The sequence below is a fragment of the Dicentrarchus labrax genome, unplaced genomic scaffold (genome assembly GCF_905237075.1).
Source record: "Dicentrarchus labrax unplaced genomic scaffold, dlabrax2021, whole genome shotgun sequence".
Classification (NCBI taxonomy): Eukaryota; Metazoa; Chordata; class Actinopteri; family Moronidae; genus Dicentrarchus; species Dicentrarchus labrax.
The window spans coordinates 35,468-63,341 of NW_026136840.1; the positions used below are offsets into that span (position 1 = coordinate 35,468).

At 41.5% G+C, this 27,874-nt stretch overlaps 2 protein-coding genes across 3 annotated transcripts; one reads left to right on the forward strand and one right to left on the reverse strand.

Moving 5' to 3' along the window:
- The first annotated feature begins 5,762 nt into the window (after positions 1 to 5,762).
- On the forward strand, positions 5,763 to 13,581 carry LOC127360053 (uncharacterized). 2 transcript variants are annotated; one of them, XM_051394307.1, is made up of 4 exons: positions 5,763 to 6,331; positions 8,341 to 8,839; positions 9,011 to 9,177; positions 10,699 to 13,581. In XM_051394307.1, exons 2-4 carry the CDS (start codon positions 8,366 to 8,368, stop codon positions 11,246 to 11,248), a joined length of 1,191 nt encoding a protein of 396 aa, XP_051250267.1. In that variant the 5' UTR covers positions 5,763 to 6,331; positions 8,341 to 8,365; the 3' UTR covers positions 11,249 to 13,581. The 2 variants fall into 2 exon arrangements, with proteins under 2 accessions (XP_051250267.1, XP_051250268.1); XM_051394308.1 differs by having other exon boundaries at positions 8,372 to 8,839.
- Positions 13,582 to 19,248: 5,667 nt separating this feature from the next.
- LOC127360052 (uncharacterized) lies at positions 19,249 to 23,524 on the reverse strand. Its single transcript, XM_051394306.1, has 5 exons — positions 23,214 to 23,524; positions 23,044 to 23,149; positions 22,693 to 22,881; positions 19,470 to 19,888; positions 19,249 to 19,339 (listed from the first exon to the last, which is right to left on the reverse strand). The coding sequence occupies exons 1-5, from the start codon at positions 23,522 to 23,524 to the stop codon at positions 19,249 to 19,251; spliced, it is 1,116 nt and encodes a 371-aa protein (XP_051250266.1).
- Between the last annotated feature and the right edge of the window lie 4,350 nt (positions 23,525 to 27,874).

Consider the following 27,874-nt stretch of genomic DNA (forward strand, 5'->3'; position numbering starts at 1 on the left):
TCTGCCATCTTCTATTATTATGGTCGGTTCCGGGGGGAATAGATGTAGCATAGATGAGGGGGAGGTTTAGGAGGTGTTTAGGAGATTTGTTGTTTTGAATAGTTGGGATCTATTTTACTCTTTTGATAGTGTAGTGAGTTCTTTCTACTGTTGACCTATAAAACTTAACTATTGGGTATTTAGATAAATGAAATGCTAAAGGTTAATTGTTTTCTTAATTGTTGCAGTTCTCTTGTTGCTCTTAATAGTTGTTTCCTTCGGTTTGGACCGAGCTGATCCTCACTGTAAATAAGCTGCACTGATCCATTGCTTTGGGGAAAAAAGGGAAATAAAGAAACTTGGACTAACTGAACAGTTTCAAGGTCCCTTCCTTCCTGCCCTCACCGCTCGAGCAATCTTACAGTCATGTACTGACTATATTAATATAATCATCAAACAAACTGCTCAGACAATAAAATTGAATAATTAAAAAATGAAACCAGATTGTGGTCATGCATGTCTTCATGGTGGTAATTAAGATGTTTAAGAAAAAAGGTCTTTAGACGGGTTTTAAAGACATCAATGGAGGAGGAAGATAACATTGCAAACTATGGAACGGCCCTCACAATCCTTTAAACTTTATCATTTAAAAATCTGATGGTAGATCTTAAAAGATTTTCAATTAATGTGAAAAAATCCCAAATATAAGAAGTGACGACTTTTAGCTGCTAGTAAAATGTATTATATGTTCCATATCCAGAGAGGTTGTTTACATCTTTTCAATTAAAATAATTACCTAAATCAGTTATTTATCAAGGAGTGCCCAAACCTTTGCATACAGCTGTAGGTCCCTAGTTCTTCCTTTGTAATAACACCTGCAGTCCATTTCCTCTGTAGATCTTACTTTATTCATTTTTAACTAAACAAAAATGATTCTCCTTTCACACGTACAGCTCGCTCCAATGGACAGCTATTCAAAAGCTGTTTGCTTGTACATACGAGGGGTTTGGCCGTATAGTTGTCAGTTATCATCATCCCATACGCCGCCACCCACTGGCCAGTGTTACCGACACCAGACCTAGGGGGAATCTGGACCAGCAGCAAGGGTTACACAGGCTAGGGAGCACTGTGTGGCCAATATATAAACTGTGGATTGATAGAGAGATGATGAAAGTTATCTTGATCATGTCAGAGCTTGTTTATTTCTGAGCTGTACATGTGCAGAGCTTGTAGCTACAGTCTCTCTAATGGATCCACAGCAGCACTAGAGCACCACCTGCTGGAGTAATAGTGTACGACCTCGATGTAAAGACTGAAGTGTTAGAATGAATCAATTATTACAAATTGACTTCATGCATCACTGGATATATTTAAACTAAAATGTCTGCTGTTCTATATGAAAAGGTTTCATCTGCAGTGTTTTTTATGGCAGTAATTTGATTTATGTTGGAGGTAACCTGCAGTTTTTGTAACAAAAACAATATTTAGTTCAGATAATGTGAGTAACAGTTAGTGTATTTATATTTTATATAAATATATAGCTATATATATTTGAGGCTTTCGGAATGAAATTCGAACTTTATAGTAATAATGAATATATGAAAGAGTTAAATGGCTGATTCTGTCTGGTTTTATGTTGATTCACTGTCCCTTATCGACCTACAGTGTCGCTTTCATTCACTTTAATTGCTTTTGCTATTTCCTAATGTAATTAATATGTACAAACCTTTCTGATTAGGAACGTCCCATAATTAAATAATATTTTATCGAGCTAAAACTGAAGCAGATTTGTGAAAGTAAAGATTGAAAATGAAGAAATTATTGAATTAATTTAACTATGTAACTTATTTTGAAGGCAAGCTGATTCTAGTTCCGGAACATTGATTGTATCTTAGCAACGCTGACCAATCAGAGTGCAGCTTTAGTTTCCGGTGTGATTACGTAATAAATTTGCCAAAAATTGCCGATTTCTGCACAAAATATGCGGGGCTTGCATGATTTCATAATCCCCGCATTTTCGTTGCAAAAAAGTCACATATATCTTAGCAGAGCAGAAAGTTGAAAAATGTTGCATTTACTTCACACAAGAGCAGCCATTTTCCCCTGTTGCCATGGGAACGTTATGAAGTGACGTAATTACGCGACGTGAACATCAACGAAAAGCTGCAAACCCTGCGATGGATCGACGATGAGGGAGAGGGGATGGAGGATGAGGATGGCGAATGATTGGCCAGTGTTAGAGGCTACGCAGTTATAGCTTTCATTTTCACAGTGGACTGTTGTAGTTTCATTCAGGAGTTACAACTTTACAGTTGTGAGATTGCACTTTTTGTTACCAGTGGGTTAAATCATACTCGTTTCAAAAACCTTACAGTTATTTTAACAGAAGTTGTCTGTTTTGTATAGCTACCTCTGTAAAACAGGAAGCACACTTTTTATTTTTTTTATATTTTATTTATTCATTTTTACAGAAGTTGTAGCATATTCCTTTTGTAAAGCTACAGAACTTGTTTGTCTCATCAATGTTTTGTAAGTTTGAGCCATAATATTAAATATTCCCAGCACTTTCGGTGATGTAGTATGCTTGCTTATCATTGGAAGTAATAAGAAATGACTCTTTACATTAAGGTAGTAGCCTAGTGAGAACAGGACGTTGGGGGAATCACTTTTTTTCTCTTTTTCATCAATAGCAGTTTTTGCAAGTTGCCACAATTTCATCGCATAAAATTGCATAAATATCCCGCATATTCCATCGCATTGTTTAAGAAAAAATGCTGCATAATTTTTTCGCCTGCAACAATCACAAAAAACTATGCAAACTATGCAAATCCAGCTGTGTGATCCCCTGTTGAGGATTGGTCTTTCTGGAGCTGAGACCGCCTACTTCCTGGTTGCTGTTCGCTGGCATCTGTGATTGGTGTGGCTGTGATTCGACCGAACCTACCAACCGGGAGTCTTCAATCAACTCCAGCTGCATTTTAAATAGTTTGTGTGCCCACAGTTCAGGGTGGCTGTGAACCAGTGATCACTTTGCCTCGCTGTTGGTTGTATACCATTATGTTAGCCTAGAAAGAATTAAGAGTGTTTACATTCTTTAGTATTGCCTGGCTGTTGTCTGTCTGAGTGGTTTCAGTCAGTGCTTTTGAAATCTTTGTAATTTATTTAGTTTGATTCAGAGTATCAAGAGTTGGACACTCTTTTGTTTGAGACCTCTAAGTTGCAGAATAACTGCTAGTTTGTTTTTGTCCATTGTATTTTGTGAGCTTATGTGTGCTGACCTCTTTTTGTTCTTTAGTGTATTTTTGAGCCAAGAGCTATGTAACTGTCATTTATTCAGCTTAATTTTGTATATTGGTTATTTATCAGCATAGCCTCTTAGCCTCTTTCTGTTATATTGTGATCAATATGTCTAGCTATCAACATTTTAAATTCAATATTAAATTAATAGTCAATGTGAGTCCACTGCTTTATATCTCACAGTACAGAGCTGTAACTGAACCTTGACTTTAGAAACTAGATGATCATCTTATTTTAAAATGATGTGTGTCTATGAGGAGAGCCATCAGGCCCCGATATCACCTGGAGTGGGCCCAGAGACGTTACTAAATAATAAATAGTTGTAGCCTTGGATGACGCAGACATACTGAAGCCTAAAACATGTTGGGTACACATTTCTGGATTTTCTCACAGATGCACACCTACTCGTGGATTGTAACTATTGGATTATTGCCTACCGAGATCAAAGGCCACACCCATTCATGTTACATAAATAAGTATCGCCCTGTACACGCAGGTAAAAGGAATTCTGCTGTCGACTGACAGAAGAACAAACGATAAAAAACTTTAGATAGATACTTTATTAATCCCGAGGGAAATTCAAGAATAAAGTAAAGAGACTTTACTTTATTCACAAACTTTATTCAACTTTATTCCAACTGAACATTCAGGAAGAGGTACATCTTTGCTTTTGCCTATCTTCATTTATACTAAATAAATCTCAAAGTAAAACACTTTCTGTGTATTTAACCCACCTGAGAAGTGTACGGATTGTGACTCTGCTCTTTGGTTGTGACGATCTTTGTTCTGTTTAACATATATTGAGAAACGAAGACTCGTATGTATCGATTTCTGTCTGCTCGTGGATTTCATTTCTGTTAACGGACTCTTGAGACGATATTCATTTACTTTCTCTGTGCTTTAACAAACTCCATTTCTATATCAATGTGTTTAAATCTCAATAAACTGATCACAAAAACAAATTGATGATATCTTCAGTATAATGACACAGCTTTATTCTGTAGCCCTTCCTGTTTACACCCAGGTTAAGATGGTAAGGTATGAGGAAGTTGTGCAACACGACATGGAGTCGCCATGAATAAAAGAAACTGTTCAGACTTCAAGATCGGGACTCACACCTTGGTACATGTGGTCTGCATTGATATCAGCATAAAGACATCTAAGTAGATTTTTATTGTTTGGACATCATGTAAATGTGAGTATAATCAGTTGTACAGTGGTTGAAGCTGTGCCAGCAGGGCGATAATCTAAGTATGTCTTGGGATTCTCAGAGCAGTTTTCATTTAAAGGAGTCATATTATGCCCTTTTCAGGTTCATAATTGTATTTTGTGGCTCTACTACAACAGGTTAGATGTTTTAACGTTCAAAAAACACATTATTTTTTTCATACTGCCTCTTCAGGGGCTCTTTTCAGCCTGCGTCTGAAACGCTCGGTTTTAGCTCCTGTCTCTTTAAGGCCCCCCTCCCGAAAAGCCCAGTCTGCTCTGATTGGTCGGCATTATGACGCGGTTGGTAGGGATGGGCGATATCACACTTTTAGGATTTGACACAATGCCGAGTCTTTTTCTTGCAATTTCATCGATACAGATACTGATAATTTCTTATTGGCAATTTTTTTCAATCAAAATATTATTACACTTAAGGCAAATCACATGACAAATACTGGCCATGTATCACAAATGTGTTATATGCAATACATAATAAAACAAAAAGTAAAATAAATAGCATAATTATGAATGAAATAAATTAAATATGAACAAAAACAAGCACATTTGCACTTTCCTCACTTATTTTAAAAAAAACCCTGTATGTTGAAGTAAACATGTAACACTGTACCCTTTCAGTGAAGTAACAAAGAGCAGAAACAAGAGAGGTGTTTAACATTAACTTTGTAAAGCACATAACAGATAACAGAACAGTAATAACAGAGTTAGTAGAAATTTGTTACATGTATTTATTTATTTAAGTTAATTTAAGTATTTTGGGGCTTTTTATTGCTTTTATGATATTGACAGCTGAAGACCGGGCCGGCTGAGTCGCACGTTTGACGTTCAAATAGTTTCCTTGTCACGTGACGCGGGCCAGCTCAATATGCCGCCAGGTACAGGGGCGACTCGGCACATAGTAATTGAAGTAAGCTATCCAAAACAGTTGAAAGTGATGCATGTACCCCCAATTATGATTTGTTAGTTGATATCGACATTTGTTTAAGGAAATCGATGCCAAATGAGTCGCGTGTGAGTATTGATATTTATCGATTGTTCACGAGTTTCTGAAAATAAATTGAAGTTTTTAAGTAGTAATTAAGTTGAAAGATATTTATTGAAAATCTTGCAACAGATACTCAAACAATAGTTTTAAATGAATAAAAGTGATTTTTCAGCACAAATGAACAAGAACTGAAATATAAAGTTTGCTTATTTATACAATGTAAATTCTACAGGCTGCAGCTTTAAATAAATGAATTAATATTACTGTACTTGTACTTTATTTACTGAGAGATGTGATCAATATGTCTAGCTATCAACATTTTAAATTTAATATTTAATTAATAGTCAATGTCAGTCCACTGCTTTATATCTCACAGTACAGAGCTGTAACTGAACCTTGACTTTAGAAACTAGATGATCATTTTATTTTAAAATGATGTGTCTGTGAGGAGAGCCATCAGGCCCCGATATCACCTGGACTGGGCCCAGAGACGTTACTAAATAATAAATAGTTGTAGCCTTGGATGACGCAGACATACTGAAGCCTATAACCTGTTGGGTACACATTTCTTGATTCTCACAGATGCACACCTACTCGTGGATTGTAACTATTGGATTATCGCATACCGATCCCAGGCCACACCCATTCAAGTTACATACATAAGTATCGCCCTGTACACGCAGGTAAAAAGGAATTCTGCTGCCGACTGACAGAAGAACAGATGACAAAAAGACTTAAGATAGATACTTTATTAATCCAGAGGGAAATTCAAGAATAAAGTAAAGAGACTTTACTTTATTCACAAACTTTTTCAACTTTATTCCAACTGAACATTCAGGAAAGGTAAGTCTTTGCCTTTGCCTATCTTCATTTATACTAAATAAATCTCAAAGTAAAACACTTTCTGTGTATTTAACCCACCTGAGAAGTGTACGGATTGTGACTCTGCTCTTTGGTTGTAAAGATCTTTGATCTGTTTAACAGATATTGAGAAACGAAGACTCCTCAGCTCATAAAAAGTCTAAAATCCTTCCTGTAGTTCTGCTCAGAATGTGTATGTTTAGTTTTCTGTCTACTCGTGGATTTCATTTCTGTTAACAGACTCTTGAGACTACTGCGCCGAGTGCGAGGGCCCGTTCATTGCTGCTTGCAGCTTTAATTTTTTTGGTCTTTTATTGCCTTTAATTGATAGTGACAATTGGAGATAGACAGGAAAGGGCTGATTTTATGATCAGCTTTATCTGATCTTATTGAACCACATTTCACAAGTTTCTTAAAATAAATGCACAAATTGAAGATATTTATTGAAAATCCTGCAACAGATGCTCAAGCAGCAGTTTTAAATGAATAAAAGTGACGTTTCAACACAAATAAACAAGAACTGACATTTAAAGTTTTTTATTTATTTTGTATTTACACAATGTAAATTTAAGTCTACAGGCTGCAGCTTTAAATAAATAAATAAATATTACTATAATTGTACTTTATTTACTGAGAGATGTGATCAATATGTCCAGCTATCAACATTTTAAATTCAATATTTAATTAATGGTCAATGTCAGTCCACTGCTTTATATCTCACAGTACAGAGCTGTAACTGAACCTTGACTTTAGAAACTAGATGATCATCTTATTTTAAAATGATGTGTGTCTATGAGGAGAGCCATCAGGCCCCGATATCACCTGGACTGGGCCCAGAGACCTTACTAAATAATAAATAGTTGTAACCTTGGATGACGCAGACATACTGAAGCCTAAAACATGTTGGGTACACATTTCTTGATTTTCTCACAGATGCACACCTACTCGTGGATTGTAACTATTGGATTATTGCCTACCGAGATCAAAGGCCACACCCATTCATGTTACATAAATAAGTATCGCCCTGTACACGCAGGTAAAAGGAATTCTGCTGTCGACTGACAGAAGAACAAACGATAAAAAACTTTAGATAGATACTTTATTAATCCCGAGGGAAATTCAAGAATAAAGTAAAGAGACTTTACTTTATTCACAAACTTTATTCAACTTTATTCCAACTGAACATTCAGGAAGAGGTACATCTTTGCTTTTGCCTATCTTCATTTATACTAAATAAATCTCAAAGTAAAACACTTTCTGTGTATTTAACCCACCTGAGAGTGTATGGATTGTGACTCTGCTCTTAACATATATAAATACTTTCTCTGTGCTTTAACAAACTCCATCTCTATATCAATGGGTTTGAATCTCAATAAACTGATCAACATGTTCATAATATCTTCAGTATAATGACACAGCTTTATTCTGTTGCCCTTCCTGTTTACACCAAGGTTAAGGCAGTAAGGTATGAGGAAGTGGTGCAAAAAAATCCAGACATGGAGTCGCTATGAATAAAAGAAAACAGTTCAGTCTTCAAAATCGGGACTCCTAAAAACTCTGATATTTGACCTGGATTTTACAGGGCACTGAATAATACTCACAATATGATCATCATCATGTTTTCCTATAATTTGTATGTTTGGTCTCACACCTCAGTACATGTGGTCTGCACTGATATCAGCATAAAGACATCAGAGTAGATTTTTATTGTTTGGACATCAATGTGAGTATAATCAGTTGTACAGCGGTTGAAGCTGTACCAGCAGTTCAATAATCTAGGTATGTCTTGGGATTGTAAATTTCCTAAATTTAAGTTTTTAAAAAGTTGCATGTTAACAGCTTTTTATGCATTTTTTTGCAATGAAATCTAAAAAAAGAGAATTATAAAAATAGACATGATTTTTTTTTAGACATGAGTGTACTCAGGTGTCATGGAGATGTTTTTAGTTGCACCAAATAATTCAAAATGTCCTCTGACTGACTTCTTTCAGACTTAATCAGTTTTCTGTTCTCTGTATGGAGAATCAGGGATCAGAGACCTCCACCATGGCCACTGCTGACCAGCTGCTGGACCAGATGTTCTCCTTGATCGAACAGAAGGAGCTCTGTGTAGAGAATCTGACGACTCTGGCCCACAAGTTGGAGTCATCGAGGAGTTTGTTAGATAGTTTTAACAGCAACACCATGAAAGAGATGCAGGACACAAAAGAGGAGAGCAACAGAATAAGAGAAGAAATCCAGAAACTGTTTGAGCAACTGAAGACGGAGAGTTCCTCCACAGACCCGGATAAAGTGGACCGACACATTATGGCTGAGGTTCTGAAAGCCATGGCCAGACGAAGTAAAGTGGAGGGGCAGATCACCATCCACATGCATAACGATCGATCGCTGGTGATCAACAGTGTCCACCTGAAGCCCGAACTGTTAGATGGACTTAAACAACTGATTGAACAAATGTCTAAAACTGGACTCCTGAAAGGAGAATACAAAGTAAGATTCAGTAACTATACACACACTTTGTCTGAAAATTACACAGAACATTATATAGAATTATTAATATTTTTTATTACTGGTTTGTTGTTTTTGTGATTTTGATAATTGTTTTCCTTTGAGGCTGATATTACTGAAAATGAATCATGTATTGATCATATTCATCATCAGTTTGTAGGAGGAGCTATTGGACTGGTATCTAAATTTCATGAGATCGACAACTGGACAGACCTGATCGAAAATAATCGTGTGACTAAAGCCAGCCAATTATTGAGAGATACAGCTGACACCACTCTCGAGTCCTGCCAGACACTGAGAGAACAGTTTGACAACATCAGGTATGAAGTTTTCTGTGATTTATGTAATGGGCGTGCATTGTCTTTAACAGTTCATATCAGATTGGATGCACGTCCATTAACCCTTGTATATTCTGCGTTGTGTTCTATGTTGTGCTGAATGAAGAAAGGACCCGGACCACGACCAGCTGCTGGTTGCTCTTTTAATGAAGGCAGGATGGTAGATTTGTCTGTACAAATTAAGAGAAAAACACATAAGGCTCTGTACCATGCAGTCTCCTCCACACAGCACACAGGTCTCAAGCTCCTGTTAACAGATAAACATACAGAAACCCCTGTAGACTAGCATGTGGAAACATGTCTACTTTAAAGCTTGCAAAAAGTCTGTTTACAGAGTTTATATTCCATTGACACATTAACTGCATGTTCACAACCTAGAAACTATCATTTATACATGCATAAAACAAAGTTTGCATTGTCCAAAAACCGAAATAAATGTTCAGAAATGACGAGCAAAATAATACATTACCTCCTCTCAGCTAGTCTGGCGCGGACTGAGAGAAGCACCTGAATGACGGCAAAAGGCCTGCGACCTCTTAAAGTGACAGTACAGGTATTAACACCTTGGTCTGAATACAACATTTAAGCATGAATATAGGCAATAAAACACATTTTAAACATATAGAAAACAATATTTATCAGGATTTGGTGACATTTCAACCGTAAAAGTAAAGATATAATTTCAACCCGGTTACATTTACATGAAACAAACATTAGAAACAGAGCACAGCAGGTTCATTTAAATATTACAGATTTAAAAAGGTTTTGAACGTTGGTAGTGGAAACTGCTTAACTGCCCCACTAAGAACACCACAACAACCACAGAGCAACACACTAGTGAAAACTTAAACAACCTCTACAGATTTAGTCTATCAGCCGATACCGAGTACCAACACAGGAAGTTTCTTACCACTGCACTGCTAGTGTAGGAACGGCGGACCCAGAAGGGCCCGAATAGGAGGAAGAGGAGCCAGTTTGTATCCAGTTAATTAGTGAGTAACTGTTAATGTTATCAATCACCCATCGTATCGATCAGTCAGGATCAGTTTCAGTTAAGTTGGAAGTTATTTATTCCGAGTGTTGAACAACCAGACTGTGTGATGTTACACTGTGTTGGAATAAATGAACTAAAGGTTCAGTCTCCTTGCTGCTGGTTCTGATTCACAATCATTACTGCTGTTTCTGTTAGAGTTTAACAAGCCGCTGTTCACATATAGATATATATGTGCCTATATATTATAATCAATACAGTAATATCAGAAATATGACAACTAGTTGACTATTGGCTTTATCAAATGATAGCTAGTCTAGCTCTGGCTAACCTTACACTAACAATCAGTGCGCATGACCTGATCCACTCCAACTCTGACTGTCGGTTGGGGTAAGAGTCAGAGGTCAGTTGTAATAGAAATTAATTAATTAAATTAATAAAGTAAAATTAGTTTTTCGGCCACCATTGATCTTTGGGTATTGATGCTGTATTCTCACTTGTATTATTCACAGGAAGATAATTGAAGAGGTGGATAAAAGTCAACGAGAACACGAGGAAAACAAGAGTTCAAATCCAGCTCGGGACCAGAGTGGAAACCAGCAGACTTCTGTTGAAGCTCAAACAGATCAAAGACACGAGGATGAACAAGAAGGTGGAACAGGAAGTGATCAGCAGGGAGGGGGTGATCAGGGAGATAAGGAGACAGATAGGGACGATAAAGACTGGGACTATGAGCGGAGTGAGGACCAATACAATATCATCATCTACATTATATCTAAACTACATTTTCAGAACATGCAAAGACCTCCTGGAGCGATAAAAGTGGCACTGCTTAATGTTCGCTCAATGAATAAAAAAAGAAGACCAGAAAAGATCTTAAAGCTCATAACAAAAAACAACCTGGACGTCTTACTCACAACAGAGACGTGGTTACAAGAAGACAATGCAGACAGAGTCCTGTCAAAGTCTGCGCCACCGGATTACCATCACTATTATCAGGTGAGAGAAGGTCAAAGGGGGAGGAGGGGTAGCGATTCAGTTCTCACCGCAGCTGAAGAGTAAACAAAATAAGTTTGACTCCATAACAACCTTTGAATATGTTGTCACAGTTCTGGAACATGATGAGTGGAACCAGCCGGTCCCATTCATCAACGTGTATCACCCACCGGGGTACAACAGGGACAAATTTAAAGCCTTCCTGGATGAGTTTCAAGATCTCTTGGCACATTTCAACAACTACAACAGCATCGTTGTGACCGGAGATTTCAATATCTGGGTCAATCAGACAAAGAAGTCCTTCACTGATGAGTTTTATCCTATTTTGCAGAACAACAAACTCGAGCAGCACGTACGGGAGCCGACACACAATAAAGATAACACTCTGGATCTGGTCCTCACCAGAAAGGTTGAAATCTCTGATCTCGTTGTCTGGAACGACAGAATATCAGATCATTACACTGTATATTTCATTGCAAGGCCAGAGGGAGGAAAGAAAGAAAAGGGTCAAAGATGAACAGGCAAAACAATTTAAAAAGGGGGAAGAATAGAGAATCAGGTTTAGAAAGATATAGAATACTTCTGTCATTGACTGCAGTTTGTTTAAAAAGGTTAAATTCAACTTGTCTCCATCATGAAGAAGCACAACGCTGGTGAGAGAGTCACAGTCTGCTTTCCTCATCACCTGTTCAACTCCCAACTGCCATCTCAATTATTTTCCACTAACCTGCCCCTGCTCCACGCCTCCACATCAGCCAATCTGCTCACCTGTGTACGCAAGCTGCTCCTGACCACCAATCAAACGGGTTCATAAACTGCTCCTCACCAGTCACACGTTGCCAGGTTCCAGCATTGTTCGGATGGATCTCCCGGTTTCGACCCCGCCTGTTTCTGACCATCCCTCCCACGCTTGGTTTCTCCATTCCTGGTTTCCGTCTGCCTCTCTCCCGGGCTGTCTGGTGTTTCCCCACGACGACTACACAGCGTGAGTTCGACCATCTCCTCTCCTGTGAGTCTCTGTGGTTCAGAGACTCTGAGTGTATTGCCACACATACCATTGTGTGTGCACACTCACCTGCCGGCTCTTCAATTCCTGCAAAAGACTCTAAACACTCTTCCTGCTCTGTTTGTTGATGAAGGTCATTATCAACTGACTGCCTGTGAACGGGTACTGCATTTGGGTGTGCTGCCTCTGAGCCACAGCCACCTGCTACATTAACGGATAATGGAGTCCAAGCTCTGTCTGCATCAACTATCAGTACTTTTTGTTGTAACTGTTTCTGTGGAGAAGTTACGATTATGAAGAGATTGTCTTTATGGTGAAATTATGTGTATTTGTCAGGAGGCTATAAATATATTTAGTTTAATGTGTGTCAGTTTTAGTTGAGTGAGCCTGGAAACATCCTGAATGAAAGTTATGTTTGCTGTTTAATTTCTGAAAATGAATTTGGATGCTGTTCACAGAACATTCCTAGTATTCAGTAATTGTGATCATTTCTTTATTCAGTGGAAACTATCAGACTCTCTGTCACGTGCACAGACTTCACCAGTGTGTTTGTTAAACTGACAACCCTCTGAAGCTTCATTCAGACATGAGTGTTTGAGAATATGTGACAATAGTGTGTAATGATATTAAAAGAACTGTACTGAACATGGTAATGGTAATATAATCCACAGAGTTATACAGTAATTAATAGAATCACAAATTCAATCAGCTGCTCCACTCCTTTATCACAGCTCTTTAGGCAAACTAACAATAATAATATAAAGTCATTTAATGTGTTATGTACTGAATTATATATATGTGCCAAGTGTATTATAGATGAGGGGGAGATTTAGGAGGTGTTTAGGAGATTTGTTGTATTGAATAGTTGGGATCTATTTTACTTTTTAATATGTGTAGTGAGTTATTTCTACTGTTGACCTATAAAACTTAACTATTGGGTATTTAGATAAATGAATGCTAAAGGTTAATTGTTTTATTAATTGTTGCTTCCTGTGGTGGGAGGAGCTACCGCACATATAAGCAGGAGTTGAGGGTTCTCCAGGGGAGAATACGTTTGAGGATGTTGGTGAGCAGGAGACAGTTTGTTAGCTGCCAGGGGCCCCAAGCTTAAAAGGGCCCGGAGCAGAGTTGAGGTTATTTTTGATACCTCTAGTTACCTTTTTCCTAAGTTGTGTCTACTTGTTTTTCATTTTTATTTTGTTGTTTCCTTCGGTTTGGGCCGAGCTGATCCTCACTGTAAACTAGCTGCACTGATCCACTGCTTGGGGGAAAAAGGGAAATAAAGAAATTTGGACTAACCGAATAGTTTCAAGGTCCCTTCCGTCCTGCCTTCGCTGCTCGAGCAATCTTTAGTCATGTACTGACTATATAAATATAATCATCACACAAACAGCACAGACAATAAAAATGAATAATAAAAAAATTAAAACCAGATTGTGGTGATGGATGTCTTCATGATGGTAATTAAGATGTTTAAGAAAAAAGGTCTTTAGACAGATTTTAAAGGCATCAATGGAGGAGGAAGATAACATTGCAAACTATGGAACGGCCCTCACAGTCTTAGATCTTACAGATCTTACTGTATTCACTTTTAACTAATCAAAAATGATTCTCCTTTCACACGTACAGCTCGCTCCAGTGGACAAATGGAGCAAAATCCAGGCGAATATCTGCTTTTGTCTTAACCCTTTTTCGGGGCTAAACATGCCAGAAAACTCATAAACCTTTGCAAAAATTCAGTCGTGGCGAAGGCTAAGGTATTGCCTTGGTCCTGTAGATGGCCGTTGTAAAATGGCTTAGCCACGCCATGCATGTACATTGGAGGCGTGTCCGTGGTGTGGTGTTGAAGTCGGCCATTTATAATTTTTTTGGTAATTTTTGGCAATATTTCATGTTTTATTTGAACAAACTCCTCCGAGATAGTATATCGGATCAATTTCAAAATTGGTCAGTACAGTCAAAACAAACTGTAGATGAAAAATTGTGCTATTTGTGACTGTACGTCGAAAAGTGTGCCTGCAGAACATATAGTACTCAACTTCAGTGTGCAACGTCCAATCTCCAATAAATGTCATATATTCTATAACAGTCTCGCCCTGAACACATCCTCATAACGTCCAATCTCAATGAAACTTCACGTTTGATAGGAGTCCCGCCCTGAACATGTCTATTAAATACAGATACAACATTCAGATATAGTGATAGCGCCACCTACTGGCAACAGGAAGAAAGCGCCGCATGGCGATTTTGATCTGATTCACGTGAAATGTTCATGATGTGGTTCGCACGTGTTACGATGGCACGTGATGCGCCTGCAGCACACTGGGCTGATTTAAGATCAGCATTATGTTGTTACGGCCGCCGCTTGCTGCCGTTTAGTGTGTATTACAGTCCCTCCAGAAAAACACGATTATGCGATCCCATAATTCAATGCACAATCAGCCAAAGTCCGCATATTTGCATTTTTTTAAATACGCCGCACTTTCGCCGCATAAATTGCCAATTTCCGCACAAAATGTGCGGGGCTTGCATGATTTCATAATCCCCGCATTTTCGTTGCAAAAAAGTCACATATATCTTAGCAGAGCAGAATGTTGCGTTTACTTCACACAAGAGCAGCCATTTCCCCCTGTTGCCATGGGAACATTATGAAGTGACGTAATTACGCGACGTGAACATCATTGAAAAGCTGCAAACCCCGCGATGGATGGACGATGAGGGAGAGGGGATGGAGGATGAGGATGGCGAATGATTGGCCAGTGTTAGAGGCTACGCAGTTATAGCTTTCATTTTCACAGTGGACTGTTGTAGTTTCATTCAGGAGTTGCAACTTTACAGTTGTGAGATTGCACTTTTTGTTACCAGTGGGTTAAATCATACTCGTTTCAAAAACCTTACAGTTATTTTAACAGAAGTTGTCTGTTTTGTATAGCTATCTCTGTAAAACAGGAAGCACACTTTTTATTTTTTTATATTTTATTTATTCATTTTTACAGAAGTTGTAGCATATTCCTTTTGTAAAGCTACAGAACTTGTTTGACTCATCAATGTTTTGTAAGTTTGAGCCATGTGTTTATTAAGGTCTGAAATAAAACAAGAGGAGAACTCAAATATTCCCAGCACTTTCTGTGATGTAGCTTATCATTGGAAGTAATAAGAAATGACTCTTTACATTAAGGTAGTAGCCTAGTGAGAACAGGACGTTGGGGGAATCACTTTTTTATCTCTTTTTCATCAATAGCAGTTTTTGCAAGTTCCCACAATTTCATCGCATAAAATTGCATAAATATCCTGCATATTCCATCGCATTGTTTAAGAAAAAATGCTGCATAATAAAGGATTTTCGCCTGCAACAATCACAAAAAAACTATGCAAACTATGCAAATCCAGCTGTGTGATCCCCTGTTGAGGATTGGTCTTTCTGGAGCTGAGACCGCCTACTTTCTGGTTGCTGTTCGCTGGCATCTGTGATTGGTGTGGCTGTGATTCGACCAAACCTACCAACCGGGAGTCTTCAATCAACTCCAGCTGCATTTTAAATAGTTTGTGTGCCCACAGTTCAGGGTGGCTGTGAACCAGTGATCACTTTGCCTCGCTGTTGGTTGTATACCATTATGTTAGCCTAGAAAGAATTAAGAGTGTTTACATTCTTTAGTATTGCCTGGCTGTTGCCTGTCTGAGTGGTTTCAGTCAGTGCTTTTGAAATCTTTGTAATTTGTTTAGTTTGATTCAGAGTAGCAAGAGTTGGACACTCTTTTGTTTGAGACCTCTAAGTTGCAGAATAACTGCTAGTTTGTTTTTGTCCATTGTATTTTGTGAGCTTATGTGTCTTAGCCTCTTTCTGTTATATTTCCTTGTGCAAGCGCACTCTCCTTGGTTAATTAAACAACTGATTTTAACCAGAACCTGTCCAGTTGTCGCATTCCACCTCATTTCCAATCCCAATTATGTGTTACTGCTCTCCAAAACGAGCCGGGTCATAACATATGTGATCTTTTTTGAGACCTCATTGTTTCACAAATTTCTGAAAATAAAAAATTTAAAAATATTTATTGAAAATCCTGCAACAGATGCTCAAGCAATAGTTTTAAATGAATAAAAGTGATGTTTCAAATAAACAAGAACTGACATAAAGTTTGCTTGTTAAATGTAAATGTAAATTTAAGAACAGGCTGCAGCTTTAAATAAATTAATTGGTAACACTTTATAATGAGTACACACTATTAAGCATTAGTTAAGCATGAATAAATACTGAATTCATCATTTATAACGCATGAATACACATTAGTACGTAGTTTATAAACACAGTTAAAAATGTTTTATTTATCATTGATAAGCACATTAGTTATGGATTAGTAAATACTGAATTCATCATTTATAAAGCATGATTTTGCTGTAAATAGTCATTACTATGTGGTTTATAATCACAGTTATAAATGTTTTACTCTTCATTGTACTGTACATTTCTGCATGCACTTGCACATCCACTATTCAGACATGTATTAATGATTAGTGACTGTGTTAGCAGATGTTCTATAAAACTCACAACAAATTCATTTTCTAATGATGGCCTATAAACAGTGATTAATGCAGGAATTCACAGTTACAAAGCACTTACTACTCGTTAATTAAGTATTTTGCACGAGCTTATCTAAAGTGAGCACTATCTATGGCTTATTAAGGATTTACAAATGAGATATAAAGGCTGACAATGCCTCGAGACTCACAAAATGTTCAGTTATCTTAACAGACGAAGAAGAGAAACAACACAAAGGGATATAGAACATATTGTATTGATATTTATTGCAACTTCCCAACATATTGTATGAAGACGAACAAGGGTGGTTTATGAAGACATGCTATTGTTGTGATCTTATCTGTTTGGGACGTGTACGTTGAGCTCCCGCTGAGCATCCCAGCGGGATGTTACGTCATATTTACGTTAACTCTCAGAAGTTTCTGACAGTGCAGCCAAGGGGAGCATGGAGGGAGCACATTGGAGTCGGCGGCCGTCAGCAGCACTAGTGGAGAGTATGTGTCTTTGTTTGGTAGCACACATTATGGTTGAAAGATAACGTTAGCTTGTCAGCAGCTGCAGGTGTTTGCCCTCGCTCCCCGACTAACGTTACTAACGTTACTGACGTTACTAATGTTAGTAACGTTACCGACCCGCCCGCGGTGGCTAAGCCGACCTAGCCTAGTCTCGTCTAGCCGGGCGAGGTGAGGGCCTAGCAGCGGCAGGTCGGCTTAGCCACCGCGGGCGGGTCGGTAACGTTAGTCATTAGTGTCAAGTGACAAGCTAACGTTATCTTTCAACCATAATGTGTGCTACCAAACAAAGACACATACTCTCCACTAGTGCCGCTGACGGCCGCCGACTCCAATGTGCTTCTCCATGCTCCTCTTGGCTGCACTGTCAGAAACTTCTGAGAGTTAACGTAAATATGACGTAACATCCCGCTCTCAGCACGTCATCACGTTGATGACGTGCTCTCTCCTTCGTCTGTTAAGATAACTGAACAATTTGTGAGTCTCGAGGCATTGTCAGCCTTTATATCTCATTTGTAAATGCTTAATAAGCCATAGATAGTGCTCACTTTAGATAAGCTCGCGTAAAATACTTAATTAATGAGTAGTAAATTCTTTGTAACTGTGAATTCCTGCATTAATCACTGTTTATAGGCCATCATTAGAAAAATGAATTTGTTGTGGGTTTTATAGAACATCTGCTAACACAGTCACTAATCATTAATACATGTCTGAATAGTGGATGTGCAAGTGCATGCAGAAATGTACAGTACAATGAAGAGTAAAACATTTATAACTGTGATTATAAACCACATAGTAATGACTATTTACAGCAGAATCATGCTTTATAAATGATGAATTCAGTATTTACTAATCCATAACTAATGTGCTTATCAATGATGAATAAAACATTTTTAACTGTGTTCATAAACTACATACTAATGTTTATTCATGCGTTATAAATTATGAATTCAGTATTTATTCATGCTTAACTAATGCTTAATAGTGTGTACTCATTATAAAGTGTTACCAATTAATTAATATTACTGTACTTGTACTTTATTTACTGAGAGATGTGATCAATATGTCTAGCTATCAACATTTTAAATTTAATATTTAATTAATAGTCAATGTCAGTCCACTGCTTTATATCTCACAGTACAGAGCTGTAACTGAACCTTGACTTTAGAAACTAGATGATCATCTTATTTTAAAATGATGTGTGTCTATGAGGAGAGCCATCAGGCCCCGATATCACCTGGACTGGGCCCAGAGACGTTACTAAATAATAAATAGTTGTAGCCTTGGATGACGCAGACATACTGAAGCCTAAAACCGGTTGGATACACATTTCTTGATTCTCACAGATGCACACCTACTCGTGGATTGTAACTATTGGATTATTGCCTAGCGAGATCAAAGGCCACACCCATTCATAAATAAGTATCGCCCTGTACACGCAGGTAAAAGGAATTCTGCTGTCGAGTGACAGAAGAACAAACTACGAAAAAACTTTAGATAGTTACTTTATTAATCCCGAGGGAAATTCAAGAATAAAGTAAAGAGACTTTACTTTATTCACAAACTTTATTCAACTTTATTCCAACTGAACATTCAGGAAGAGGTACATCTTTGCCTTTGCCTATCTTCATTTATACTAAATAAATCTCAAAGTAAAACACTTTCTGTGTATTTAACCCACCTGAGAAGTGTACGGATTGTGACTCTGCTCTTTTTGTTGTGAAGATCTTTGATCTGTTTAACAGATATTGAGAAACGAAGACTCCTATGTATCGTTTTCTGTCTGCTCGTGGATTTCATTTCTGTTAACGGACTCTTGAGACGATATTCATTTACTTTCTCTGTGCTTTAACAAACTCCATTTCTATATCAATGTGTTTAAATCTCAATAAACTGATCACAAAAACAAATTGATAATATCTTCAGTATAATGATGTAGCAAGCCGTGCTACAGACGGGGTTCCCCCAGCACACAAAACTCCCGGACCAGACTGTCGGTTCACGCAACTCTTTATTTGAGGCACAAAACGCAGCTGTACCGCTGCGGCAGCTTCCGCCCAGAGGCCTGTCTTTCGGCGTGTGTCTCCCCCGGATCCAGCACACTACTGCCAAGATAAAAGGTAGAGTCATCAGACAATCATTGGCAGGTGAGGTAATCAACTCACCTGGTGCCACTCTCCCAGGCCTTCCCCACACCTCTCCCTCCTGCAGCTGAGCGCAAACCACGCCCACCTCCACATACCCCCACCGCCCGATTTAGGCCGGGGCGTCATCCGGCCTAACCTACTCCCCCCCTCCCCATAGGAGCGGGAGAGAAAGTCGGCCACGGCCATCTGCGCCCCCGGTCTATGGACCACCCTGAATTTAAATGGCTGTAGGGCCAGATACCACCGAGTGATCCGGGCGTTGGCATCTTTCATGCGGTGGAGCCACTGGAGGGGGGCATGGTCCGAACAGAGGGTGAACGAGCGCCCCAGCAGGTAATAACGCAGAGCCTCGACCGCCCACCGGATCGCCAAGCACTCCTTCTCGATCGTGCTATACCGAGACTCCCTCTCCGACAGCTTCCGGCTGATGTATAACACCGGGCGGTCGACACCCTGCACCTGCTGGGACAGAACGGCCCCCAGCCCTCTGTTCGAAGCGTCAGTCTGCAGGATAAAGGGGAGAGAGAAGTTAGGTGTGTGAAGAAGAGGCTTCCCACAGAGGGTTTGTTTTACCTTCTCAAACGCCAGCTGACACTGCTCCGTCCACTGGACCGGATCTGAGGCACCCTTTCGAGTGAGGTCGGTCAGGGGGCTGGTCAAGTCTGCAAAGTGCGGAATGAACCGCCGGTAATAACCTGCCAGCCCCAGGAACCGCCTCACCTCCTTTTTGGTCTTGGGCCGTGGGCTGGCTGCAATTGCTGCTGTCTTGTCTACCTGAGGACGCACGTGCCCACTGCCCAAGTGGTACCCCAAATACCGTACCTCCCTCCGTCCAACTGCACACTTCTTCGGGTTGGCAGTGAGCCCCGCCTGCCTCAGTGACTCGAGCACCGCCGCCACACTCTGCACATGCTCCCGCCAGCTGTTACTATGGATGATAACGTCATCCAAGTAGGCGGCCGCATACGCAGAGTGCGGACGCAGGACCCGGTCCATGAGACGCTGGAAAGTGGCTGGGGCCCCAAACAACCCGAAAGGAAGTGTGACAAATTGGTACAATCCATACGGAGTGGAGAAGGCCGTTTTTTTCCTTAGACTCTGGATACAAGGGAATCTGCCAATAGCCCTTGGTTAAATCCAGTGTCGTGAAAAAGCGAGCAGTGCCTAACCGATCCAGGAGCTCGTCGACCCGAGGCATCGGATAAGCATCAAACCGTGACACATCATTCACCTTGCGATAGTCCACACAGAACCGAATAGACCCATCCTTCTTAAGTACCAGAACAATGGGGCTACACCAGGCACTGTTGGACTCTTCTATTACCCCCATCTCCAGCATGGCCTTCAATTCCTTCTGAACCACCTTTCTTTTGTGTTCAGGTAACCGATAGGGCCGTGAACGCACTGTCACGCCCGGGTGAGTCTCAACATGATGCTGTATGAGATTTGTGCGTCCTGGCAGGGGGGAGAAGACGTCAGCAAAACGCTGTTGCAACGCGGCAACGTCTGCTCTCTGGGACGGTGTGAGATGGTCACCACAATGGAGTGAGGCAGGATTGGTGGAATTTGGGACCTCAGGCCCCAACTCATCTCTCTCTTTCACCGTGGTCACCAGAGAAACAGGCTCCGCCTCTCTCCACGCTTTAAGGAGATTGAGATGGTAAATCTGTGCTGCACCTCCCCTGTCAGAACGCCCAACCTCATAATCGACATCACCCACTCGCCGTGTGACCACAAAGGGCCCTTGCCACTTGGCGAGTAATTTGGAGCTGGAAGAAGGGAGTAATACAAGTACTTTGTCTCCCGGTGCAAATTGTCTGAGTCTAGTTCCTCTGTTGTACAGGCGCTGTTGACGCTCCTGGGCCCTGAGCAAATTCTCCCGTGACAACCGGCCCAATGTGTGGAGTTTTGCTCTCAGGTCCAGGACGTACTGAACCTCATTTTTACTTGGGCTTGGACCTTCCTCCCAGCTTTCTTTAACAAGGTCCAGAACCCCCCGTGGTGTCCTGCCAAACAGCAGTTCAAAGGGAGAAAATCCCGTTGAGGCCTGGGGCACCTCGCGCACTGCAAACAACAGAGGATCTAGCCACCTATCCCAATTACGGCCGTCATCGTGCACAAACTTACGGATCATGGACTTCAGGGTTTTGTTCAGACGCTCGACAAGGCCGTCGGTCTGAGGGTGGTACACACTAGTCCGAATTGACCTGATGCCCAATAACCCATAAAGTTCCCGGAGTGTACGTGACATAAACGAGGTGCCCTGGTCCGTTAGGATTTCTTTTGGGATCCCAACTCGGGAGATGACCTGGAACAGTGCCTGTGCCACACTCTTTGCAGAGATTGTGCGCAGAGGCACTGCTTCCGGATATCGAGTTGCATAATCCACTAGGACTAATACAAAGCGATATCCTCGTGCGCTCCGGTGAAATGGCCCGATGAGGTCCATGCCAATACGCTCAAATGGAACCTCCATGAGTGGTAATGGGCGCAAAGGCGCTCTCGGGATGGCGGTTGGTTAACCAACTGACATTCCGGGCAAGATGCACACCAGCGGCGTACATCTGCCCTAATGCCAGGCCAATAGAATCGGGCCATTATCCGGTTAAGTGTCTTCTCATACCCCATATGCCCCGCCATTGGGTTATAATGAGCCGCCTGGAAAACTGTTTCCCGGCGGCTTTCCCGGCACCAACAACTGGGTGATTTCCTCTGCTGACTGAGTGTCACGACTCACTCTGTATAACCTGTCCCTAACCAATGCAAAATGCGGATATGTCTGCGCTGCGTCAGGGTGCACCAACTGACCATCAATTTTGATCACTTGGTCAAAGGCAAAGCGTAGAGTATTGTCGCGAGACTGCTCGAGTGGAAAATCTTCCGTGGAGCGCAACATGGGGACCTGTGGAGCCTCTGGCGGAGGCACCACAGATCCCCCTCCCCCTCTGCAGCGTCGGACAACCTCGCGTCACCACTGAGCACAGCGCACATATCCCATGTCCCTACCGGCCGTGAACGCACCCCCCCGCACACTGCCCCACTAATCGATTAAACCCAGGCCAATCCGTGCCCAAAATCAGGGGGTGCGTCAGGCGGGAACTAACCGCAGCCTTAACAATATGCTTTTTACCCATATATCTAATTTCCACGGGTACAACCGGGTATCTGTGAATATCCCCATGTACACATCTAATGTCCACCCACGATGCCTCTACCAAAGCCCCGGGTCGAACCAGGTGCTGATGAATTATAGACTGCGTGCAGCCCGAATCCACCATTGCCTGATGTATACCCCCTTGGATCCTTACCGGGACGCTGTATGTCCCTCCTGGACCGGGGGAGGGTGTTGGTGGGCCAGCAACCCGGACCACCTGTCCGACCTCCATGAGAGGGCACTCCCTGCGGAAATGCCCGGGCTGCCCGCACCGCCAACACTCCTGCCCTGACGCCTGAGGAACCCTCTGTGGGCCGAGAGCGGCACCCGTAGCGGCTGGACCCTGGGAAGGAGAGAGAGAAGAGGTTTGGTTACTGAGTGGCAGAGGCAGAGGCCGGGCAACAGTTTCCAGTCGGGGGGTAAGCGGAGGTGGAGGTCTCCTGCGGGGCGCCGGCACGGGTCGGGCGGGTGCAGAGGGCCGCCTCTCCCGGAGCTCGGTCCCCACCGTGGACAGCCAGATGATCCTCGGCGAGGGTGATGGCGGCCTCCAAATCCGCCGGTCGGTGGCACCGCACCCACTCCGCGGTTCCGGTCGGGAGCCCCTCCACAAACTGCTCCAGCACCACCAGCTCCAGCATCAGCCTCTCACCGCTGGATCCTCCCGGCTGCAGCCACCTGGTGGCAGCGTCCTTCAGCTGCTGCGCAAAGACGAATGGACGGTCAGAGGATCCCAGTGTGGCGGACCGGAACCGGCGGCGGTGATCCTCGGGGGAAAAACCCATCCTGTCAAGGATGGCTCTTTTGACGTTCCGGAACTCCCCCCGAGCAGAAGCTGGCAGGCCGAGCGCCGCAGTCTGGGACTCTCCTGACAGCAGGGGAAGCAGGCGCACGGCCCACTCCGCCGCCGGCCAGCCACAGGCCTCCGCCGTCGCCTCAAACATTTCGAGGAAGGTTTGGGGGTCATCCGCCGCTGTCATCCGGTGCATGGTGATGCCGGAAAAGGAGGAGCATGGAGGGGATGGAGACTGTGCCCCCGACCGGGCCAGCAGTCCCCTCCAGCAGCTGGTTCTGCTTCCCCGCCTGGTTCTGGAGTGCCTCCAAATGCCGTCTATTTGTTGCCGTCTGCTGGCTGTGTATTGCCGTGATCTGCCCCAGCATCTCTCCCAGCAGTGTGATCAGCTGTGATGGCTGCTCCGTAGGCGGCTGCGGGACCGGCTGCGGAGGCGGCTGCTGTGGAGGCTGCTGCATGGGCGGTTGTGGATCGGACATTTCCGTGTGCTGCCCCACGTTGGGCGCCAGTGTAGCAAGCCGTGCAGACGGGGTTCCCAGCACACAAAACTCCCGGACCAGACTGTCGGTTCACGCAACTCTTTATTTGAGGCACAAAACGCAGCTGTACCGCTGCGGCAGCTTCCGCCCAGAGGCCTGTCTTTCGGCGTGTGTCTCCCCGGATCCAGCACACTACTGCCAAGATAAAAGGTAGAGTCATCAGACAATCATTGGCAGGTGAGGTAATCAACTCACCTGGTGCCACTCTCCCAGGCCTTCCCCACACCTCTCCCTCCTGCAGCTGAGCGCAAACCACGCCCACCTCCACAAATGACACAGCTTTATTCTGTAGCCCTTCCTGTTTACACCCAGGTTAAGATGGTAAGGTATGAGAAAGTTGTGCAACACGACATGGAGTCACCATGAATAAAAGAAACTGTTCAGACTTCAAGATCGGGACTCACACCTTGGTACATGTGGTCTGCATTGATATCAGCATAAAGACATCTAAGTAGATTTTATTGTTTGGACATCATGTAATGTAATGTGAGTATAATCAGTTGTACAGTGGTTGAAGCTGTGCCAGCAGGGCGATAATCTAAGTATGTCTTGGGATTCTCAGAGCAGTTTTCATTTAAAGGAGTCATATTATGTCCCTTTTCAGGTTCATAATTGTATTTTGTGGCTCTACTACAACAGGTTAGATGTTTTAATGTTCAAAAAACACATTATTTTTCTCATACTGCCTCTTCAGGGGCTCTTTTCAGCCTGCGTCTGAAACGCTCGGTTTTAGCTCCTGTCTCTTTAAGGCCCCCCTCCCGAAAAGCCCAGTCTGCTCTGATTGGTCCGCATTATGACGTGGATGGTAGGGATGGGCGATATCACACTTTTAGGATTTGACAGAATGCCAAGTCTTTTTCTCACAATTTCCTCGATACAGATACTGATAATTTCTTATTGGCAATTTTTTTTCAATCAAAATATTATTACACTTAAGGCAAATCACATGACAAACACTGGCCATGTATCACAAATGTGTTATGTGCAATACATAATAAAACAAAAAGTAAAATAAATAACATAATTATGAATGAAATAAATTAAATATGAACAAAAACAAGCACATTTGCACTTTCCTCACTTATTTTTAAAAAAACCCTGTATGTTGAAGTAAACATGTAACACTGTACCCTTTCACTGAAGTAACAAAGAGCAGAAACAAGAGAGGTGTTTAACATTAACTTTGTAAAGCACATAACAGATAACAGAACAGTAATAACAGAGTTAGTAGAAATTTGTTACATGTATTTATTTATTTAAGTTAATTTAAGTATTTTGGGGCTTTTTATTGCTTTTATGATATTGACAGCTGAAGACCGGGCCGGCTGAGTCGCACGTTTGACGTTCATATAGTTTCCTTGTCACGTGACGCGGGCCAGCTCAATATGCCGCCAGGTACGGGGGCGACTCGGCACATAGTAATTGAAGTAAGCTATCCAAAACAGTTGAAAGTGATGCATGTACCCCCAATTCTGATTTGTTAGTTGATATCGATATTTGTTTAAGGAAATCGATGCCAAATGAGTAGCGTGTGAGTATTGATATTTATCGATTGTTCACGAGTTTCTGAAAATAAATTGAAGTTATTAAGTAGAAAGATATTTATTGAAAATCCTGCAACAGATACTCAAACAATAGTTTTAAATGAATAAAAGTGATGTTTCAACACAAATGAACAAGAACTGAAATATAAAGTTTGCTTATTTATACAATGTAAATTCTACAGGCTGCAGCTTTAAATAAATTAATTAATATTACTGTACTTGTACTTTATTTATTGAGAGATGTGATCAATATGTCTAGCTATCAACATTTTAAATTCAGTATTTAATTAATAGTCAATGTCAGTTCACTGTTTTATATCTCACAGTACAGAGCTGTAACTGAACCTTGACTTTAGAAACTAGATGATCATCTTATTTTAAAATGATGTGTGTCTATGAGGAGAGCCATCAGGCCCCGATATCACCTGGACTGGGCCCAGAGACGTTACTAAATAATAAATAGTTGTAGCCTTGGATGACGCAGACATACTGAAGCCTAAAACCGGTTGGATACACATTTCTTGATTCTCACAGATGCACACCTACTCGTGGATTGTAACTATTGGATTATTGCCTACTGAGATCAAAGGCCACACCCGTTCATGTTACATAAATAAGTATCGCCCGGTACACGCAGGTCAAAAGGAATTCTGCTGTCGAGTGACAGAAGAACAAACAACGAAAAAAACTTTAGATAGATACTTAATTAATCCAGAGGGAAATTCAAGAATAAAGTAAAGAGACTTTACTTTATTCACAAACTTTATTCAACTTTATTCCAACTGAACATTCAGGAAGAGGTACATCTTTGCCTTTGCTTATCTTCATTTATACTAAATAAATCTCAAAGTAAAACACTTTCTGTGTATTTAACCCACCTGAGTTTGTGATGTTTGGATTGTGACTCTGATCTTTGGTTGTGAAGATCTTTGATCTGTTTAACAGATATTGAGAAACGAAGACTCCTATGTATCGTTTTCTGTCTGCTCGTGGATTTCATTTGTTAACAGACTCTTGAGACGATATTCATTTACTTTCTCTGTGCTTTAACAAACTCCATCTCTATATCAATGTGTTTAAATCTCAATAAACTGATCACAAAAACATATTGATGATATCTTCAGTATAATGACACAGCTTTATTCTGTAGCCCTTCCTGTTTACACCCAGGTTAAGATGGTAAGGTATGAGGAAGTTGTGCAACACGACATGGAGTCGCCATGACTACATACACATACAGAGAGGAGTATTTAAGGCATTAATAAGCTAGCGCTAGCTAGCTAGCTAACAAGAATGACATGGTATTAATATGCTAATGCTAGCCAGCTTGCTAGAGAGTTGGGCTGTGTCTCATTCTGCATACTTCCGTCAGTACACTGCTAATGTGCACTGACCACTTACTGCCGTAGTGCCACTTTCGATGGTTAGTGTTGTCCCAAAAGGAACACTGATGTTAGAACACTTACCTGAAATGGCGAGCGGGATGAGCGTGACGAACGCAACACACGTGAACGCGATTTTCCAGCCCGCCAAAAATATATGCCGGCTTTTGTTTAAAAAAATTCTTCTGCACGTTCATTTACCGCTCAGTTCACAACATGTGGAAACTACGTTGCCTCCGACGCCAACGCAGGTTAGGGTAGCGAGGTAGCTAGGTAGCATTAACATGTAACGTTACGCTGATTAACTCGCCAAATGATTCTGTCAGCTTCAGTCAGTGAGGACATGTAAGTAATGCATCAGACGACAGTAAAACGTTTCGTATTACTGCTGTTACATTTATACGATAGAGTTCACATTTGTAACGTGCTCGTGCTCAGATGTGATTGTAGTTTTTAAAGTTCAACATGGGTTATAGGTCGAAAGTTGAATGAACAAGTTCTGATGTCCTTTAGATTTCTTACAGGACGAGTTGTTGTTGCCCATAACGCGCTAGCATTCTGCTAATGAACGCTGATTGGTCAGTGAAGGACTGATTACGACCAGAGATCCCGCTTGATGGCATCGTGGCATCCGAAGCCCGACCACAATGTTAAGGCCGATTTTTTCGCCCAAGTTCTTTTTTTTTAACATAGCAACTTCTTTTTGTGTTGCTGGTACTTTTATCTGCCGATCGTTACGTCTGTGTCGTCGATGCCTCGAGAGAAAAGGAAGTGCAAAGCGCGGAAGCACAAAGAGACTCGAGGCTCGCCGTAAAGCGGTATCTCTGGCCGTACGATGTGTGTGACGTCACTGACATTTTAAAGACTTTTTAAAGAAAATAAGTGACTCTAAAAAATCTAACACCCAGCAATGTGTCATGTCTTTGCGTCCCCTTTCGAATGCAACATTCAAATTACTAGACCAAAAATGATATCCTGAGAAAAGTGGATTTTGAGGGTATAGCTCCATAGAGCTCCATTCATTCTGCTCTCATCCTGTGAGCGCCCTCATGTGGAACCAGAGGGGAACTGCAACAGTTCA